Here is a 17770-nt window from a genome sequence, read left to right on the forward strand (position 1 = left end):
TGATCTAGAAGCCAAACGTGTTTAGTTGGTTTGGTCCAATTTGGCAATTGCCAGCTAAATTTCAATAATACAACCTGTTATATTTACCCCCTTTTATCTCCTCATTACTTTTCCTAAAGTAAAAGTGATGAAAATTGGGCTTTTTTTTTTTTTTTTATAATTCTTTTATTTCATCAAACTAATAATAATCTAGCAAAAATACAATCATATAGAGTAATGGACAATGATGGGTACTTGAAAATTAAATACTCGTAACACATTCTATAGTTGAAAATTAAATACTCGTAACACATTCTATAGTTTTCATGGGTACTTGAAAATTAAATACTCGTAACGCTTTATGCTTCAAATTATACTTATGCAACATTTTCATAGTTTTCATATCTTTATAAACCCTAATTAAATAAATTCCCGTATATTGTAAGTGGGGAGTTTCGTCTACATTTACATAGAATGTAAAAGTGAGATGTTTAGATATTCGAAGCATATATCTCAGTCTAATTGGATTTTTTTTTTTTTTTAATCTATATATTAGAAAAAGGAAATTGCTTTGGTAGGAAATTATAAATTATTAATGAAGTATTGACTTAGGTTAGTAATTTATGTTTTCATATACTACCTCCGTTAACATTTACTTGCAACTTTGGAATATTTTATGTCTCTCAAATAATACCCCAAAGTTGCAAGTAAATGTTAACAGAGGTAGTATACAAATAGTTTGAATGTTGGTATGTTTAGTTAGCACTGAATTTCTTTTCAGTAAATTCAATAACTTTTACCAAAAGAGCATGTATATACCAAGTTACAATCACCTCATACTTGTTTTCAAAATATATATATATATATATATATATATATATATATATATATATATATATATATATATACATATTTTAACAATACATGTTTCAAATTTAATTCTAAGATAAATAGTAATAGACCTATAAATAAAAAAATCATTGTAGTAGCATACGACTAAACACTGAGTTGACTATATTCGACACAGAAACAGGTAGTTTGTAGGAATAACAAAAGTATATTTTATCAAATAGAAGCCAGCATGACATCATATTATATACTACTATAATTCAGCAAAATTAGTAACTTCAATTATTAGGAACCATCATGATGGATTTCCTAATTACTATATATTACAGTAAAATAAATAATTTGACTCTACATTTGTTTTTTAAATGATTAATAAAAAAAAAAAAAAAAAAAAAGCGCCATTTACAGCTTTAACAGTATAGTTTTTATATTTCCCTGATATAAAGTCAGAAAAAAAGATATAATTAAAGGATCAATCTTCAAAATTGTATAGAATTCACTATCCCATGAGGCCAACCCTTTAGTCCGGCAGGGGTATACTTTGCCGTCCAAAGCCCTTCTCTTCCGATCCCATGATCTTCAAATTTTCGGGATGATGACATTACCAGTTTTCTGATAAGCCATCTCCTGCAGCTAAGCTGGCAAAAATTATTAGCAGTCATTGTTATGTTATCTGTTTTCTACAGTCATCTTCAACCTGCAAAGTGCAGCCTTGGCAGTATGGTCAGTTTGCCCAATACGAAGCCCATCTACAATACTTTGTCAGTTTGCCCAATGTGGAATCTGCAACTAATCATCACCGCCTGCATCACCATAACCTTCATCTTCGACATCCATTGTTTGTACAGAGTTGTCCACATCACCATATATAGGTGCATACATTTCTTCGTCGAAATCATCAGGCTCAACCTCCACTTTCATGGATTTCATGTGTTCATCACTAACGAATGATGCATAAGGCTTGGTTACCTGCCATGATAATATTGATAAGAATGAGAGATGATAACTGGAATCATTATATATTGCGAAAATAAAATCACTCCGTATTATCTTGCACACAACAGAAACAAGGATCTTCACACATGAAAGACAAATTTTATCCTACTCAGAAACCCAGCACTTAATCTTCAATTTTCTATATTTTCACCTTTCAATGACAAGATTTTCAGGATATTAGCATAATGAGTTCTACTACCTTCTCTTATTAATTATAGTCAATTGAAGTAGTAGAATGGAGATGCTGTTTCCTTGTACAGCTTGATTCACGTCTTCCAGCAATATCTATCTTAGTCTTTGTTTAGCATCAAAACCTGATGTACAATTTTGGATAATCTAGTTGCAGGTAGATTAGGTTAAGAAAAGTACAGTATGCAACATTCACCCTAGCTAGTTGTACAAGGGAAAGTCGGAAGACAAGTTTGACTTGTTTATCAATATTATCAATATTAAAAGTGATCTCAACATTCAGCTTGAATAGCTTGTTTAGATACCACATAAATCAATACTTAAGTGACTCATTGAATCTAAAAAGACACGCATATCCCAGAACTTGTTTAACTTTACTCAGCATGTCAACCTCCAACACATACATATTCAATAATTTACAGAAACCCTGAAGCTGTTGAAGACAAAAAACATATACTCCATATTTAAGTCTCACATGTATCCTACACCCTGGTTAGTCCATTACACGGACTATAGAAGGATGCTAGACTAAAATACTACAATGTCCCACTTAGATCAGTGGAAACAGCTTCATCATCAATAAGTATTAGTATTACTTCAAATTATCAGAAACATGCCCGTAAGCTCAACACCAATGACCAGACAAGTGGCATTTACAGTTTGTTTGGGTAATGTTAAGGGAAAGAAAAGAAAGAGAGGGAGGTGAAGGGGAGGGAAGGGAAGGAAGGGGAAGGAAGAAGGATGAGTTTTCCTTCCAAATCTTTCCATTGTTGGAGGGATCATATTCTTAGAATTTAGTCCCTACATTTCTCTCCCCTCCAATTCCCTTCATCCCTAATTTTTTATCCAAATGAAAGAAACTCCCTCCCTCCATTTCCCTTCCCTTCCCTTCCCTTCCTTACCCTCCATTTCCTTCAATCCAAACACACACTTACGCTTTGTTTGGATAGCAAAGAAGGAAGGAAAAGAAGGGGAGGGAAAATGGAGGAAGGGAAGGGAAAAGAAAGGGAGGGGGAGGTGAGCTCCATTTTCCCTCCAAATCTCTCCAATTTTGGAGAGATTAAAGGGAAAATGGATCACTCCCTCTCCTTCCCCTTCCTTCCCCCAATCTTTTACCCAAACAAGAGATTTTGTCCCCCTCCATTTCTCTTCTCTTCTTTTCCTTCTATTTCTTCCTATCCAAACAAAGTGTTAAGCTTACAGGTGCATGTGCAGAATAAACCATGATTACCTCAAAAAGAGAATTATTCTTCACAGCAGCTTCTACGAGGTTGCTCCAGTGCTTGTCCCTCTTCAATGTTGATGCAGAACCCACAACCTAGAGACTCCGAAGTTCAGGTGAAAATCATCACAAATTTATGTAAAATATGATTTGTTGATCAGTCTTACCAGGATGGATGAACGAGCTCTGGTGATGCCGACATTCATACGCCTAAAATCAGAAACAAATCCAATACCCCCATCTTTGCTTGCCCTAACACATGAGAATATTGCAACATCCTTTTCCCGTCCCTGCAATGAGTTCCAGCAATTTATATAGTTTGATTGTCAATACAATTTTCAGTCAGATAGTATGACTATATATCGCATAGTTGATTATTTGGTCACTCTTGCTTTGCATTTCAGGCATCCACGACATCTAAGTTGGCAAAGACATCAAACAATAAAAATTGCACATTTTGAAACCAAGAACAAAACTACGAAGATCACATACCTGAAAACCATCAACAGTGTTTATGTCTACTACTTTTTCTGAATCAGAACCAAATATTTCCCGGAATCGCTGACGGAAGAGCCTAACCTGAAGGCTATAAGGAGAAATAATAGCAAGTTTGGAGCTTGACTTGAGCTCTGGATATTTGGAAATCAATTTCTGATATAAGAGGAGTGCAAACTCAACCTCATCTACATTTACCCAAGATCCACTTCCTTCAGGTTGCGAATCTGACCCATCCTTTACATCAAAGAAGCAAAAGGGGCGAAAACAGCGATAATCATGCCAAACACGCTTTGTTTGTTCTTCAATATCAGCACCATCTTCCAGTGCATTATCATAAAATTCTTGAGAAGGAAAACTCCGTATCTATTTAAACAACACACTTGTATCATTGACATAAGATGACGATAGTAAACACAAATAGATAAAAGATCAAGTATGAGTTCCCTTAACTTTCATTTCTAAAGCAGAATTGTAAGGGGAATATGGGATCAAAGTTTAGAATTATAATAGTTTGCGTAATACTGAACCAGATATCTTCTCAAGCTTATGAAATCTGTAAGAGTCTAAACCCAATTCAAATCTAGCTTAAGTACCACATATGACTACTTTAAAGACCTGTATGTGCAGAGAATCGAAAATTTGTTACATAAGAGTACCTCAGGATGCATTCGATATTGCGTCTTGAGCATCAATACTGGATATCCAGCTTTCTGGAATCTTTTGAACAAGCTCATTCCGTATCTATAGTGATACATAAGTTAGTAAGAAGCATTTAAATAAGTAATTTATGATGTAGGTTCTAACATGACAAATATGTAAGATTAAAATTCTTACCCCAGATTTTGAGCCACAGTAGAAATCACAGTAGCTGGCAATTGAACAGGATCACCAACCTGATAAGACAATGAAATGACAGCTTGTAAACCTGCAGCTGCTGAAGCCCAATTCCAGGACATTTGCACATATGTTTAACTCCTATAACATCAGGTTCTATAGCTCACACTCCTTGTCATACAATATACATGTTATATATACATGGGTTACTGAGAAAAAGCATTTCTGAATTTTTAATTGTATATGCCATTTAAAGTTTAGATACTTGCATATGCTCAATTGATACGGCTTTCACATGTCAAACCTTAATATTTCTGTCAAGTCAATAAAAGCTTTACTTAGGACAAAAGAGGTACAGTTTCATAGACTTTGATTGTGACACAGAACTATAGCTTAAATGTGAAGCAGATTATAAAAAAATATCCTCATTATACAACATAAATTATTATCTTCCAACCAGTTTAAGCATGTAATGTACAAGTCTGATCACTAGTAGAAAAAAGGGGATGTAGATATTACCAAAAACACTTGCTTGCATCCAGTTGACAAAGGCACGAGAGTTGCTGGTTCCACCTATTATCCAAAAAAAATTAAAAATTGAAGGCCAAGATCAGACACATAAAACAATCTCATAATGGAAAACTCAGTTAAAGCAGCTACCACATACAAACACTGGGGGAGTCATAAGTGCAAACATTTTTATTTTATTTTTTTTATTTTTTTATTTTTTGTGTGTGTGGGGGGGGAGGTGTTGTTGCGGATCATAAGTCCCTTGACATAAATGATTGACAAACTAGCTAGAAGAGCTGAGTAGCAATTCAAAAGGCCAATATTTATATTCAGCCACAGAGCATTATCATTCAGGTTTTTCAGCTATAGAAAATTTTCAAGTTTGTAATATGTTATACCAAGCTATTCAACAACAAAAGCATCCACAGAGAAAAGTACAGATATAACTTTGTTGGGATTGAAGGAAATGGAGGGAAAGGAAGGGAAAAGAAAATAACAAATGAGGAAGGAAAAGAATTGGAGGGGAGAGAAAAGGAGGGATAGAATTGTACGAAATTGATCCCTCCAACAATGGAGAGACTTAGAAGGAAAACTCATCATCTTCCCTCCTTTCCCTTTCCTGATTTCCTCCCCTTCTTTTCCTTCCTCTTATGAGAAATTTTTCCTTGGTTAAAATATAAATTACAGCTTACTTACTAGCATGAGAAATACAAACAGTAATTCTTAGACAAACAAATGGCCGAATACTTACCGCTTGAGCAGCTTCGTCTATAATAACAATGTCAAAACCACGATTCAATTTAGAAAAAATCGTCGAACCACTGAAGCTGAGAGTAGAGAATACCTACATCCAGAAAAGTATTAGTGAAAAGAGCACCATAAAAATTTCCAGCTAAGGGGAAGAGTTGCATACAATCACAGCTTCATCCAGAATTGATGCACGTATGCTATCTCTATCACTCCCTGGAGCTCCTTGCTTCTGCCTATCCAGATGGCCCTCCAGACCAGCTAGCTTTTGCTCTACCTTCAAAAACAAATCAGTTGTATAAGCACCAGAGAAGCTTAAAGAGTAAAACTACAGGCAATTTAGCAGGTTAACAACAATAACACGATTGATAATGCTCAACAACTTCACTGCCATTATTATTTACGTTGAAAGATGCTATAGATCCTCCATATGCCATTATATCATATACCCCCCCTCCCCTCTCCAATCCCACACAAGGCATTACTACTGAGATTTAACAGCCCAAGATACAAAAATTCTATTTTAGTTAGCAAAAGAAAGATTTAACAACCCAAGCTACAAAAATTGTATTTTAGTTAGCACATTCAAAAGTTGAAACAAAAATAGAACTTGAAAGCATTATGTTTTATGAGTCCTTGTAATATATTAACCTAAGGAAGAGCATTATTGGTAATTTAGTAGTATTAGGTTAGAACCTTTAGCCTTAGTATAAATAGAGTGGGAAGGGAAGGGAATAGGTAGGCAGAATTTTGGAGTAGTTCCTTAGGAGAGTTGTGACCTCAAGTCACTCATTTAGAGAGTTGTGAGCTTAATTCACTGTAGAGCTTGATAGGCTAAACCTATCGATTGTGTTAACCGTTATTTATGTTAATTAAACCTCAATCTTTCTTCTCTAATTTACCATTCTATAGCTTTCTTCTCTGTTATTGGTTGTATCTGCTCAGTCCATAACAGTCATGGGATAAGATTACTTTCACACAAATAGAATGGCTTCACATCAGATGAAAAATAATCAATTCCATATATTACAGGCCAGCTCACACTCTAAAGATCTTAGCCAATAGATCACTTAATTTGGCCATTGCACTTGCCAGCTACCATGGGTTTTTACTTCGTTTAAAATGGTCCTCCAATAAGCCACAACCTTGAGAAGAAGTTATAGTGATGAGAATGCGGAAGGAGCCAAGCTATGTTGCCAAAATCGCGATCCGGATCGTAGGATCATGCGATCCTACGATTTGATTTTAGCTAAACGATTCGGATCGGATGCAGAATCGGAGAGCAAGCAGGATCGTTGTAGGATCGGTCAGGATCGTGCGATCCTGTTTTTCAATTAAATTATTGGGTTTTTCTCATTTGTACCTTTGTGGTTTTACGTTTTCTCACCTGTACCCAAGTTTTTTGAAATTTCTCATTTGTACCCATGAGGTTACAACAATTTATCACACATAACCAATTTCATTAACTAAAATGATAATCCTCTATTAAGTGATCAATTAAAAATAAAATATAACTATGGTTAATTACCATGGTTAATATAATAAAATAAAAAAATAAAAAAAATAAAAAATTAATAAAAAAACAAATAAAAATAAAAAAAAAGTTGCTACTGCTGCTGCAGGTGGTTGAGGTCGGGGTGGGGATCGGGTTGGGCGGGGAGGGCTGGGGGATTGGTCGCCAGGGGACGGGGAGTGGCCGGGAAGGGGTGGGGGTTGTCGGATTTGGGTGGAAGGGGGCTAATTTGGGTCGGGTTTAGGGTGGGGGAGGGGTGGAAACGGGTCGGGGAGGGTCAGGGGTTGTCGGTCTGTGGTCGGCGGGCGGTGGGGAGGTTCGGGGAGGGGTCGGGTTGGTTTGGGAGGGTCAAATAGGGTGTTTGGTGGTGGTGGTCAGGGTTAGGGTTTAGATTCGTAGGGGGTTTTGGTGGTTGGGGAGGTTGCGACAAGGGGTGGGGGGCGGGGGGAGATCGCCGGAAGCCAACGACCCCGATGGTGGGGTTGGTTGGGGGTGGGGGGAAGTTGTCGGGGAGTGGGGGAGGTGGCTGAGGTGGCTGGTGGTGGGTTTTTTTTTCTGTTTTATTTTTTATATCCTTTAAAACAATGGTTTTATTTTTAATTAATCACTTAAACGAGGATTATCATTTTAGTTAATTAAATTGATTATGTGTGATAATTGTTGTAACCTCATGGGTACAAATGAGAAATTTCAAAAAACTTGGGTACAGGTGAGAAAACGTAAAACCACATGAGTACAAATGAGAAAAACCCTAAATTATTTTAGATTGTACAGGATCAGTCAGAATCGAGTAGGATCGGTCAGGATCGTAGGATCGTACGATCCTACTTTTTACTTATTAAAATGAGCCTTAAGCAATTAAACTTTTCTCTAAGCTAAGTAAATTACTATCCAACTACTAAAACTATGAATTTTACCATTTTTATTGCTTAAAAAATGTTATCTATGTAGCAACTTTTTTTATTACTCCTTTTATCAATTTTGTAGGATCTTACGATTCTACGATCAGATTTTACCGATTTGATCCTACTCCTCTCACCGATCCAAAGTAGGATCCCGATCTTGACAACCTTGGAGCCAAGGATCAAATGAGGATGGATGTGTACCAAAACATACAAAGTCACAATATCATCCCCACCCTAAGGCCACAAGAAAAGGCTAAATAGTTTTTATTTTGGGGGGGGGGGGGGGGGGGAACAGTGCAAGGTACATCAGATATTCATACCAAATAATCCATTGAAACTGCCTGTACTGAATGATGAGCCTTAAGACCTATGCGGACAATCTTAGGATTATAAGCACGGTCATTTTCATCACGAACACCTGCAGATAACCGGAATAATATATCATCATATAAGTTAGATCATCACAAGATAAATTCTGAGGCTGCCATATCTGACTATTAGATTACATCAACCAATGGCTTAAAAAGTACAGCAGAAACATAAGAAAGAAACAAAGGAGTAGAGGTCGGAGCACATCCAATAAATTCAATTGCTGAAAACCAGTTAGTACATACAAAAGCACGTTGAAACACCTATATACTCAATGGCACATACTTGAGAAGGATAACTTCGACACTTTATTGATAAAAATCTTCTCATTGTCGATGAAGTTCCTCATCTAGAGGACCCAAAATAGATCTTTCAATGTCTTACATCTGTTTGTCTCTTCTTATAATGTACTCCCCACATCTCATATTAGTTGTCAAATCTTTATTTTCCAGACGTCTCAAATTAGCTGTCTAGTTTCCAAATTATAAACTAAAACATTTACTACGCCATAATACTAAATAGCTTTTGAAAAAAAAAAAGAGTAATATTGAAAGTTGGAAACATCACAACAAATAAAGACTTGTCAGAAATTAACGGTAGGGAATGACGCTCCCTGTAATTTTTTTTTTCCATTACATAATTATGACACCTTGGACAGGAAAGGTAGAAAAGATAGACAAAAAAGTATACCTGTATTTAGAACTCGCAACACAATCTCATCAAGTGCAGAATTTGATGGGGCACAAACCAGCACACGAACACGATATTTGCGACTAGAATTTACAACTTCTGGTTTCTGCACCACATTGACTGTTCAGAAGACAATCTAAAGAATACTCATCATAGTAGGAAAATTAGCATACCAATTCATTTCCAGTTGTTGGAAAAAACCCATCATCACCATCAACTGGCATGATCTCATCTCTTGGATTGACCTTAGATATCCACGGAGATGCTAGTCTCCAGTGATTGCACCTGTATCACATAAACATGTTGATATTAGTACCAATGTACCATAACAGATTTGTATACCAATATTCAAATCTATATGCAACAAGAGTCAAAAGATTCTGCTACTTCCCTACAACAATAACTTGATACCTATGTCTGAAAAGAGACACCCTTCCTGGACAAGCGAGAGGAGGGTCAGATGTACATAGCCCGACCCTTGAAATGACAAAGCAGTTGTTTTTAACTGACCCTTATTCTAAATAATGAGTACTAATTACTTCACAAATTCTAAAAATCATAGGCAATCTGATGAGCTATTATACTTTATTATTCTGTTAAAAATACTTCAGAACTACAGCTATGAAGCTCCATTAACACTAGATACAGATTCTGCATCTTTCCTAACTGGCATATAATTTGAATTTTGAAGTGTGCTGTTGCCTTAAACAATAATCAGCTCACTTGGATGCATAGTATTAAGACAAATGATCCACCAATGACACATGAACAAGAATGCCTGGACCTAGATAGATGAAGCTATGGTAGTCGTTAAACAGGAAACAATACTTCCAACCACAAAAAATGCACCAGCAGAAACTCCTTGGAAGGAAGTAGACCAGGAAATTTTTTGAAAGAATGAGTTCCAAGAAGATTAAGCACAAGCAAACTGCAAAAATTTAGGAATATATAGCATACAGCACAGTATTTGTTAAAATATTTTTTAATAAGTATGTTCCAACTAGCACAGCAAGATATTATAAAATCAAAGGCCAAAAAGACACCAAATTGAGCAACAGGCAAAACATACTTCTCCTCCATAGGCAATTCCGGGCCTCGCTTCATGTCACGCAGTTTATCCCTGGAAGAGTAAAGAAATTAAAACCCAGATCAGTGAAATTAAGCCTCCGCAATGAAACAGCATAGGCAGTCTGCTACATGATCACCCAAGAGAAAAAAGTGAGGATAGTTGTAACTCACTTAGCATTCATTCTTGCCGGAACAGAATGCAGAATAGCATTAAGAAGCCCAAGAATGGTTTGTGTCTTTCCAGTCCCTGGAGGACCCTAAAATGAACAAAAAAATCAGGTTCCAAGAACCTCATAGATCATAATCAGCATATACAGAAATATTATATAAAGTATAGCAAATAAAGATGATCCAGCTTAAAAAGTTATTGACTCGCCCACCCTCCCTCCCCCATCCCAAAAATAAGGAAGTAAATCAGAAATGTTCAAAGTAAACATGAAACAGGAACCAGAATCATCAAACCAAAGAAAACCTTTGGCAGAACAAAATAGGGGAATCAAATCAGTGGCCAACTGGCCATTCCAGATCATAACAGCAACCTGAGATTTGATTAATCAGTGCCAGTATTGTGGAAGCTCTCTATCAATTATTTACAAACACCATCAAACCATGTAAACATAACAATAAACAAGAAGCTAGAATAGAGAGATTTGACTACTTGGTCAAGAATCAAATTGGCTAATGTCTTCTATAGTAAGAATTTGGATCTAAGAAAAATTCCACAGCATCAAAAACATCATATTAGCAACTTCAAAATTCATATTGACTGCTAGGAAATTTCTCCTGAGCCATGGATTTGAAAAAAAAAATGTTCCCCTAGGATAACTTTTGAACAAGAGGCAATCTCCCTCTTTTTCCAAGGACTTCATAAATATGCAAATTTTCAAGCTTAAAAGGATAAAATAATTAACTCTACAATAAAATAGTCTATCATGTCATGCTGATATCTTGTAAGATTTTCAGTGCCCAGAAACACAGAAGGCATCACACAGGTAATTGTCCACTATCAAGACTCAAGAGTGCCTCGTGCTAGAAATAAACACATTAATACATAACATCAAACCTCAAGGTGATTCAGCGATGGTTTCATTATTTTATTTTCAAGTCTTCAATCCCTCAAAGGACAGCATTTTATTTGGAAAAAAATTGGCCTGGCACCAACTATAGCTTTAATGCATGGAGCAAAAAACCGAAATTGGGATTAGAACACCAACTGTATTGTTGGATGCGCCTAATGACATATGATCCAACCTAAATCTACCATCCAACCTAAATCTACCATCCAACCACAAGCATCAGATAACAGCAAATTCTTTTTTTAAGGCATACTTCTTTGAAACTTTAAACATTTCACTAACAAGGTGATTAAAAAATTAAAGCCAGGCAAAACCATTCATATCTTTTCACACCAGACAGCCAAATCAAAGCAAACCTATACACGTTAGCCCAATCCATTCTTATGCCATACAGTTAGTTTCCGAATCAATTAACACATAAATGTGGCCCTAAACATGTTGACATAAAGGAGTAAATTGCTGCTGCTTGAGTTTCAAAGTCAGAAAATACCTGTATCAAGACAAAAGGTTTCCGTGATAGCCCTGCCTGAATAAATCAGTCAGATTCATGTCAGGTTACTGTAAAAATAGAATATACAAGACTTTCTAACTAAGAGTAACTGGATTAGAGAGCTATGCACCTATACAGACTAATTCAGAAGCAAAAAAGAACTAGAAGAAAATGAGAAATCCAAGAGTTTCACAAATACTCACACGTATAGCTTCCAGTTGAGACTCGTTGTGATTACTTTCAATAGATTCCATCAATTTCCCAGGGATCTCCCAAGCAAGAGCAGTTGAATTGGCACTACTGTCAGTAGCCTTCAAAATTACATCCCTGAAGGGAAGAGAGCTAATTGACCGCATGGCAACAAACTCGCGAAAAATAGTAGATAAACTGCAGACCTGTCGTAAGAATCAGTTACTCGAATAAAAAGAAACCTGGCTATATTGAAATTTTGACAAATGAAGATCGTATGATGAGATCACCAAGTAAAATATAATACAGAATTTTAACATTTTTTAGACTCAATACATTATGAGTACAAACAACACTCGCCAAAAATATAGAATGTCTTCTCAGCTGATAAATGTGTGGTCGCATTGCAAATTATTTAACTCATTCATCAGCACATGATTTATAGGTATATTCCCATCAATTTTTAAACAATGTCATTTTCTAAACATACATAATATATGTACCCCCACACCCACCACCAAACTTCAGTAAAGCATTTATTAATCCTTCTTCAGTTAATAATTTTAAATTGAAAACCAGGAGGCAGGAGCTACTCAGATGTAAAAAGTAGTCTGCATGGATTAAACAATCACTCATATGCATCCAGGTTCAATTTACAGAGACTGTACATAGCAAATAGACTAAGTGACTCAATTTTTTATCTTTTCCCTCTTTAACCTACATACAATTCCCTCAATAGGAGAATTTCTCGTAAGCTAGCTCTGCTAATTTTCACTTTGAGTTAGTTTGTGAACCAAAGATAGGTACTTCAGTTACAATGAGACCATTGGTACCCATGACTTGCATTCATTTCTTTTCCATGAACAGATGAGCAAGAGCACATACTATATGAGACACGCTGATTAAATAGCGAAATTTCAGAAAATGTAAAAGTAGAACAGATTTCAGTAAATAATGATATATTACCTTCGACATGTGAAGAATAATCTGTTCAACTTTTATACATGAACGCATATTGGCAAGTCTCTTGCTAGACACTGTACGGTTTGTATCAGTTCCCTTAACCTCTCCTTGTAAAAACATTCTGAGTCTAAGAGAATCTATCTGACGATGCTCCACCAACGCAAATGCATATGTCTCAGGAAACCTGTCACCAACAATCTGTAATGTTCAACCACATTAAATTAGCAAGATGGGAGCAAACACACTATCTAATGATAGATATAAGGGATCTTCCATAAAAGAACTAATTCGTAATGCTACTCTTAAATCTTAATTATTAGCTCCCAAACTAGTCATAAACTAGCAAAATAGCTTAATCACCTTCTCTTTCGAAAGTACCAAAAGATCATTTTGGAAAAAGGAATCTCCCTCCTCCGTCGTGTAAAATACAACCGGGAAATAAAACCCGTCTGAATCACTGCATTCTTTAACCATACAAATCTTCTGCTGGAAAGCCGATGCCCCTGATTGTTAGACAAAACTTTAGTATTTATACAAATAATAATCCGCATATCTGGAACAAAGGTCCAAGATGAAGTGAAAGGACACAAACTATACCCTCTTCATCTTTGGCTCTGACAATTTGGGATTTCACTTCTTCAAAAAGAAGAGGCTCAAAAGTTGCAAGATAATCATCAACATCTTTAAATGTATCCTTCACCTCCTTTAAACCCTTTTTACTTTGTAAGCTAGGTTTCTGCTTTTCAAGTACACAAATATAAAAAATCACAAAGATCATCAAAATACAATAACAAGAACAAAAAATTTATAAATAAGAAAAAAAAAATTGAAACATTAAAAATTCTAAAAATAATGCATTATATATGCCAAACTGTTCATCTCAAATAACCCAAATGGGGAAAACAATTCACTCATTGGCAAGAATTTGTCTTTAATTGTTCATCCCAAAAACCCAGATAAATAAAACAGTTACAAAGCTCATCACAATAACAATAACAATAAAAACAATAAACTGCAATCATTATCACAAACTGTTCATCTCAACTATACCCAAATAGGAAAATAATTGTTTTTAATTGTTCGTACCAATTACCCAAAAAGAAAAAACAACCAAAAATTGCATATAAATTGTTGAATAATTGATTAAAAAGAAATTAAATTTAAGCCTAAGAAATTAAAGAGATAATAGCATTAAAAAAAAGTAAAAAATAAAATTGCCTGAGAAAGTTGAAGAAGACGAAAGTAATCCCAGCTAAGAACAATCTTGTAGAAGCGAATCATGCAAGCTTCCTCCTCCACTTTGATCTTCTCTATTGCCATTTTTTCAGTGGAGAAAGAGAGCAGAGACTTCTCTCGCTGAGGCCAAGGGTTTAAGGGGTTTCTAATGTTATTAATTGCTAAATGTTAATTGGAAAAAAGAAAATAGTAAAAAAAAAATTATTTTTGTTTTTGAGTTTTTTTTTTATTTATTTACAATTTTACGGTAAAAAAGACCTTGACTAAAAAAAAAAAAAAATCAGTAGTATATATATAGAGTACGAGTTGTAGTAATGGGTTTTGGGTTTTGGGGCAAATATTTACCATGTACATTTTCGAACTTGTATGAATATGGAATACGAGCTTTTTTAAAAATATACTTCATATTTTCTCTGCTTTTTTTTTTTTGTTACAATACTTCTATTTTCACGCTTGTCGATGCATGTTTTCAATCGTTAATATATTTAGTTACCAATATGTAAAATTATAAACCTTAGGAATTAAAATGTATAAGTCGGGATAAATTTAACAAGATCAAACATGACAATATTTTACTTAAGTATAAATCGTTAAAGCTAGTTAAAGTGAGACGCATGAATAGTGTAAAAGCAAACTGTTGCAACTAAAAAAAAAAACAGATGAAGTATAAAATACGAGTACTATATTATACGAAGGAGGATACTAGAATAGGGAGAGTAGTATAGTATGGTAAGGCATATTTTAATCGGAAGATGGTTTTCCATTCTTGGAAAATTAACTTTTACTCTCTGATTCCGTTAATGTTTGCCTTAATTTTCTATTTAATTTGTCTTTTTAAATTTGTTTTATATTATCGTATGTCTGGATGTTTGTTGGTTGGAGACTATACCTTCACTAAAATAATCAATTTTTTTTCAAAAATGTGAATCTTGTGATCACTTAATTTGTTAAAGAGTAAAATTAGGAGTTTTTTTTAAGAGATAGCCCTGGTTACTCATTTTGAGCAACAACATTTGTTACTCAAATGGCACAACTGTAAATATTTGCTTCTTCTTACTTCTTCCTTCCCATCATTATAGCCACCACAACCACCATCGCCACAGCCACATCTAATCGATCTTCTTCTCCCCTATCAACCTCCAATCTTCTTCTTCTTCCGTCGACCTCCGATCTCCTTTCCCCCGTCTCCACCTTCGTTCCCCGATCTCCATCTTCCCCAATCTTATACTCCACCCATATCTGATCTTCTTTTCTCGGTCTCCATCCACATTCGGCCATCTATCCCCGATCTCCACCCACTCAAGCTTCCCCATATCCACCTTCCTCGATCTCCACCCACCTCTCCCGATCTCCACCTACGTATGAATAAACGGAAAACTTAGGAATGAAGGGTGAAATTAAGGGCATGGTCAACCCCAAAGGGAAGAGGTGACCATGCCCTCTGATCCATAGAAGCTCCTTCCATTGATGATGGGACGAGTTCAGCGGCGAGTTTGTAGATGGGTCGACTCGTACATGAGTTGAGTTTAGCGGCGACGAAGTGATGATGGTGGTGGTGGTGGTTGTGGTGGCTGTGATGGTTGAGGTAGAAGAGGAGTGAGGAGAGATAAAGTTAAATGGTAGATATAAAAAGACAAGAACAACCCTTGTGTAACACATTTTGTCATAATGTCTACTTCTATAAATTAGTTTTTTCATCATTTTTACTAACTGATGGGCGTTAGAACGGTCGCACATTCCACAATCAAACACATTTATAAGCAAACATCCTACAAACCAATCACAATGATAAGTAAGAGTTTGATCCACAAAGAACGGGATATGGTTACTAAGGATCTTAACACTTAAGCTAATTCAAGTATTTAGCGATTTGAGGGTTCATCAAATAGACAAACAAACTATAAGTTTAATTCAATGGATTAAAGTCACTAGGGAGTGGAATTCACTCAACCAAGGTAATTAGGCAAATAAGGAGTAAAATAGACAAGAGATAGTAAGGAATATATGTAAGATCAATCTCATGCAGTTAGGAAACAACTCTCACTACTAAACTTATATTCCTCATTAGTTTAACAATAGAAGATATACATAATCAAATTGCAATAAGTAATGACATACTCAATTCACATTTCCATATCAAACTAAGCATATCATGCTATCAAGCTCCTAAATCAAGGGTAGCTAATCCTATCATAAAGAACTAACAAACATTCCCATACAATCAATTTATTAATTGCAATACAAACATCAATACTTCTCCCACATTTACATAACTAACCAATAGGTTGAGCTTCACCCAACCTCTAGCAAAGAGGATTATCACAACTCATCTTAATCAACATGCAAACAAGGGTTAGGGTTCGTTCTAACTACTTCAATAATTGGGGAAAAGTGATTAACTAATGAATAAAGTATCATCCAACAACAAATTATCAATAACTAAAGAGATTCAAGTGACATGGAAATACAAAATAAAATCAAAAATTAAATAGATGAAGGTGGAAGAAATTACTAATTGAAGCTTCAAATGTTGAATACAATGTGTCAAATCTTGAGAATAATCCTTGAAACTCACTATTACAATGATTGATTTGATGAAAACTAAACTAAATTATCAAAGTGGATTGTTCAAACTATTAAGAGGAACTACTAAAAACTATGCTATCGCTGTCTAACTCTTAAATGAACTAAAGGGGAAGTATTTATATATACTCCCCGAAGACCCGAATTACATAGGTTAATCCGTAAAAATACGAAGGATTTTCAGCGAGGAGCGCCCACTTCTGAGCCTGGAGCGCCCGCTCCTGCTTGCTTCAGAGAAAGTCAAAATCCAAAACTTTGGGAAGGAGCGTCCGCTCCAAGGGATCTGCACGCCCGCTCCCTTATTCTTCAACATATGGCAGATTCAAGCTTCAAGGGGAAGAGCGCCCGCTCCTCACATGGTTGGATTTTAGGCAGAATGTTGTGATTTCGATAGAGCGCTCGCTCCTGGAGATGTGCACGCCCGCTCCACCAGGAGCGGGCTCTCCTTTCCTTGTTTTCAAGCCTTGAACATCATTCCACGCTTTGAATGCTTGTCAAATTGAGTCATAATACCTGCAAAACATGGACAAACACAGACAAAGAGGGGGCAAGGCCGAGACACAACTTTTATATACAAAACGGGTTAGAAAGAGGGGAAAGAATAGCAAACCGGGTTAAAATCACCACAATAAGTGGTCAAATAAACCACTTATCACTAACCTCTAATTAAAGATATTCATGGTCAAAGTTGTGTCTTGACAAATGTGCAAATCAAAATCTAGCTTATAAAAATACAAAGGGAGTACATTAATTCAAATGTTTATACTCTTATATCTGAAAATATTGCTCCGAATAATCTCACCGTTGCCTCATCCGCCCAAAATAATCCCACCTTTCGATTATTTTTTAATAATTTAACTTTTA

The 17770-nt window shown here is 35.6% G+C and overlaps 1 protein-coding gene across 1 annotated transcript; it reads right to left on the reverse strand.

The window, feature by feature from the left end:
* Positions 1-1034: 1034 nt before the first annotated feature.
* Positions 1035-14535, reverse strand: LOC110689408 (probable helicase MAGATAMA 3). The gene is made up of 20 exons (XM_021866192.1): positions 14306-14535; positions 13685-13823; positions 13448-13590; positions 13091-13285; positions 12139-12330; positions 11936-11971; positions 10541-10626; positions 10371-10421; positions 9475-9586; positions 9302-9407; positions 8563-8660; positions 5991-6101; positions 5829-5921; positions 5087-5140; positions 4568-4626; positions 4390-4474; positions 3728-4096; positions 3403-3525; positions 3245-3331; positions 1035-1797 (listed from the first exon to the last, which is right to left on the reverse strand). The coding sequence occupies exons 1-20, from the start codon at positions 14405-14407 to the stop codon at positions 1618-1620; spliced, it is 2421 nt and encodes an 806-aa protein (XP_021721884.1). The 5' UTR covers positions 14408-14535; the 3' UTR covers positions 1035-1617.
* Between the last annotated feature and the right edge of the window lie 3235 nt (positions 14536-17770).

Source organism: Chenopodium quinoa, unplaced genomic scaffold (assembly GCF_001683475.1).
Source record: "Chenopodium quinoa cultivar QQ74 unplaced genomic scaffold, ASM168347v1, whole genome shotgun sequence".
Classification (NCBI taxonomy): domain Eukaryota; kingdom Viridiplantae; phylum Streptophyta; class Magnoliopsida; order Caryophyllales; family Amaranthaceae; genus Chenopodium; species Chenopodium quinoa.

Excerpts from the sequence above, each read along its gene's own strand:
- LOC110689408 (XM_021866192.1), bottom strand. The coding sequence starts at position 14,407 with ATGGCAATAGAGAAGATCAAAGTGGAGGAGGAAGCTTGCATGATTCGC. Across the intron at positions 3,332-3,402 it reads GAGCTCGTTCATCCATCCTG|GTTGTGGGTTCTGCATCAAC; the intron begins GTAAGACTGATC and ends CGGAGTCTCTAG. Across the intron at positions 1,798-3,244 it reads AGAATAATTCTCTTTTTGAG|GTAACCAAGCCTTATGCATC; the intron begins GTAATCATGGTT and ends TTATCATGGCAG.